This window comes from Mus pahari, chromosome 18 (genome assembly GCF_900095145.1).
Source record: "Mus pahari chromosome 18, PAHARI_EIJ_v1.1, whole genome shotgun sequence".
Taxonomy (NCBI): domain Eukaryota; kingdom Metazoa; phylum Chordata; class Mammalia; order Rodentia; family Muridae; genus Mus; species Mus pahari.
Window position 1 is genome coordinate 3,450,957 of NC_034607.1, and position 4,133 is coordinate 3,455,089.

A 4,133-nucleotide genomic window follows, 5' to 3' on the forward strand; every position below is an offset into this window, starting at 1 on the left:
CTCCAGAAGAGGGAGTCAGATCTCGTTAAGGATGGTTGTGAGCGTCGGGCGTGGTGGCATACGCCTTTAATCCCAGCATTTGGAAGGCAGAGGCAGGTGGATTTCTGAGTTCGAGGCCAGCCTGGTCTACAAAGTGAGTTCCAGGACAGCCAGAGCTACACAGAGAAACCCTGTCTCGAAAGAAAAAAAAAAAAAGGATGGTTATGAGCCACCATGTGGTTGCTTGGATTTGAACTACTGCACCTTTGGAAGAACAGTCAGGTGCTCTTACCCGCTGAGCCATCTCACCAGCCCGAGGTTTTTGTTTTTTTAATTGTTGCTGTTGTTGAGACAGGGTCTCCCTATGTAGCCCTGGCTGTCCTTGGCTCTTACTTCTGCCTCCCACGTGCTGGGATCACCACCTCACCAAACTTCAGGAAAACAAAACCAAACAAAACAACAACAACAACAAAACAGAAATAACAGAGTCAGGTTCATATTTTATGTCTAAAATGACGTGTGCTCGATTTCAAGAACTTGATACTGGTAATGAAGACAGGGCTGGCAGGGCCGACCTACGCTGTAGGAGGAAGCAGGGCACACACCTTAAGCATTGGCTCCTCAGCTCCATCTGCTTTGCTGCCCCTGGCTCTGTTTCCCTAGTGAGAAAGACCCTCCCCTCCCTCCCCAGAGCATCCTCATGATCACACAGAAGTAGGATCCAACCCGCTGCTAGAGCTCAGAAAGCTGCCAGCAGGGAAAGGGCAGATGAGGGGTCTCCCCGAGGGCGGGACAACACCTGTACAGGGGAGTAGGGAGAGCCACAGGAGAGAGCTTGGGTAAGTGCACTGTTCTGCAGTAGGCTTGGTGGGTGTGGCAAGTCTGTTTTTGTGGGTAGTGGGGTGTTAAGGTAGGGTCTTGATCTGTAGCCCTGGCTGGCCTTGGACTTGAGGCAGTTCTCCCAAGTACTAGAATGTCTTAGGGTTTCTATTGCTCTGATAAAGCACTGACAGAAAGCAACGTTGGGAAGGAAGGAAGGGAAGGGCTTCTGGCTTATCTCACCCTGCTCACGGTCCACTGAGGGAAGCCCCTGCTCACTGGCTTGCTCCTCATGGCTTGGTCAGCCTGCTTTCCTATGTAACTCAGGACCATCTCTCTAGGGGTGGTATCACCCGACTGTGGGCGGGGTCCTTGCAAGTCAATCACACATCAAGAGAATATCCCATAGGCTTGCTTACAGGATGATCTAATGGATGCATTTTCTTTTTTCTTTCTTTCTTTCTTTTTTTTTGTTTTTTGTTTTTTGTTTTTTTGAGACAGGGTTTCTCTGTATAGCCCTGGCTGTCCTGGAACTCACTCTGTAGACCAGGCTGGCCTCGAACTCAGAAATNCGCCTGCCTCTGCCTCCCAAGTGCTGGGATTAAAGGCGTGCGCCACCACACCCGGTGTGGATGCATTTTTTCTTTCTTTCTTTCTTTCTTTCTTTCTTTCTTTCTTTTTAAGATTTATTTATTTATTACATGTAAGTACACTGTAACTGTCTTCAGACACTGCAGAAGAGGGCGTCATCTACGGATGGTTATGAGCCACCATGTGGTTGCTGGGATTTGAACTCCAGACCTTTGGAAAAGCAGTTGGATGCTCTTACCCGCTGAGCCATCTCACCAGCCCGGATGCATTTTCTTAGTAACTGAGTTTCCCTTCTCAAACAACTCCAGCTCATGTCAGGTTGCCCAAAGAGGAGGCAGCATGTGGGGTTGAAGACATTTGCTCCCACCACGCACTGAATGCTGCTCGTGGGTACATTCAGGTGTGGGTCTGTGGGTGAAGGTGTGAATGTGCCTGGCGCATGTGTGGGAGTCAGAGGACAAACTCGGTGTGGGTCTCAAGTTCCTTTCACTCGAGACAGGGTCTTCTTTTTTTTTAATTTATTTTATTTTATTTATGTGAGTACACTGTTGCTGTCTTCAGATATACCAGAAGAGGGGGGTGGACCCCATTACATATGGTTGTGAACCACCATGTGGTTGCTGGGAATTGAACTTAGGTCCATCTGATAGAGCAGTCAGTGCTCTTAACCGCTGAGTCATCTCTCCAGCCCGAGACAGGGTCTTTTATTGGCCTGCAACCTTATCACGTAGGCCAGACCAGGAGCTTTGGGGATCTGCCCGTGTCTTCTCCCATCCCACAGAGCAGGGGTGATTACAGGTGTGTGCTAGCCTGTCCGGGTTTTTCACAAAGGTTTTGGGGCTCCTAACTCAAGTCTCCACAGCCTGAAAGACTCAGGCATGAGGTAGGGTCCTTTACTCTAGCTGTTAGCAATGAACACGGAGAGACCGGGAAGTGAACTGTCCGGAGCTGACGATTGTTTAAAACTAACTGTGGAGAACCAGAGGCCAAGATTTCCTCCATTGCTTACAGCAGCATGATCAGTTAGATGGCTCTCTGAGAGACAAGCCCCAAGGCGGGGTGAGCCGCCCCGCCCCCTAAAGGTTTATTTTTGCTTGTGAGTGTGTGTTGTGTTGGTGAGTGTATACCACATGTGTGAGGGCCTCAGAGGCCAGAAGAGGACATTGGATCCTCTGAACTGCCCGTTGGGTGCTGGGAACTGAACTTGGGTCTGCCCTGCTGAGCTCTCCAGCCCCTCAGGCTGGCCCTCCCTGAACATGCTCCTCCTCCACAGCTGTCCTCCATGACACAGGCTCACCAAAAGGCTCTTGACAGTCTGACCAGCAAGGCCGAGGGCTTGGAGAAGTCTCTGAATAGCCTGGAAACCAAACGGGCAGGGGAAGCCAAGCAGCTGGCTACGGCCCAGAAGGAGGCAGACATGCTTAGGAGCCAGCTGAGGTCAGTGGGCTGTGCAGGGGTGTGAGTGAGGGGCTGCGCAGGGGCTGCGCAGGGGTGTTAGTGAGAGGCACTGCATCACCAGGCTGTTCCATCGAGGACTGGTCCATTTCTGTTTCAATCTTAGCAAGACCCAAGAAGAGCTGGAAGCTCAGGTGACCTTGGTGGAGAGTCTGAGGAAGTATGTGGGGGAACAAGTTCCTCCTGAGGTTCCTAGCCAGGAGTGGGAGCTGGAACGAAAGGAGCTTCTAGACACGTTGAAGGTGGGAGAAAAGACACCAGGGATCAGGGCATGGCCTGGGAGGAGAGAGCACAGAGCCCGAGAGGGGAAGCCATCCTGCCCTTGAGACTGCTCACAGCCTGAGGCAGCAAGGGGAGCCTGACTGGTGGAGTTCCTTCTCCCAGCACTTGAAGGAGGACCGGGCTAACCTTCAGGCCACCGTGGAGTTACTGCAGGTACGAGTACAGAGCCTCACTCACATGCTCGCCCTGCAGGAAGAGGAGCTGACCAGGAAGGTAGGACCCTCCCTCATCTTCCAGACCCTGCCCTGCTGCAGGCCTTCCCTCTCTGGGGATAGTGGGTGGTATGCCACCAAGACCCCTAAACTCCTCACTGTGGACAGCAGGACAGGAAGGATAAACAAAGGTTCCTGCTTTCTTAGAAGATCCATCCCCCTTCTTCCCCTGTACAGATTCAGCCTTTAGATCCCTTGGAACCGGAGTTTCCTAAGAGGTGCCGCTCGCTGCTGCGCAACTGGCGGGAGAAGGTGTTTGCCCTCATGGTTCAGCTCAAAGCCCAGGAGCTGCAGCACAGGGACTCCACGACGCAGCTGAGGGACCAGGTCAGGGGCTGTGTCTCTGTCACTGTCAGCCCGCACCCAGTGTCTCTCACAGTGATGACAGTTAGTCTCGGGATGACTGCCACACGCAGGGCACAGAGCCCCGAGCCGAGGAGTCCCCGTTCTCACGGAGCTTGAGTTCTAGAAGGATACGTAAAAAGATGGGTAGGTGTCACATCGTCATAAGTGCTGCGGAGAAGCAGTGGTGTGACAGACTGAGGTGGATGGATAGGACAGTCAGGGACAGCCTCTGAGGCCAGTGTCCACCAGGGCGTGGCACGGTCAGGGGAAGGTTTGGGTCAGGAAGGTTTCCCAAAGTGGGCCTGTGCATCCTGAGTCAGAGAGAAGATTCAAGACAGAGTTTCTGTGTTCTGTGGCTGTCCTGGAACTCACTCTGTAGACCAGGCTGGCCTCGAACTCAGAAATCCACCTGCTTCTGCCTCCCAAGTGCTGGGATTAAAGACACGCCCC

At 52.6% G+C, this 4,133-nt stretch overlaps 1 protein-coding gene across 3 annotated transcripts in view; it reads left to right on the plus strand.

Annotated features, from left to right (window-relative positions):
* Positions 1-4,133, plus strand: part of Cchcr1 (coiled-coil alpha-helical rod protein 1) — a 14,945-nt gene that overhangs the window by 5,632 nt on the left and 5,180 nt on the right. For all 3 annotated transcript variants that reach the window (XM_029531638.1, XM_029531636.1, XM_029531637.1), the window contains exons 5-8: positions 2,663-2,826; positions 2,951-3,086; positions 3,229-3,339; positions 3,516-3,665. In XM_029531638.1, the coding sequence (XP_029387498.1) occupies positions 2,663-2,826; positions 2,951-3,086; positions 3,229-3,339; positions 3,516-3,665 (561 nt within the window). The remainder of the gene's footprint in view (positions 1-2,662; positions 2,827-2,950; positions 3,087-3,228; positions 3,340-3,515; positions 3,666-4,133) is intronic.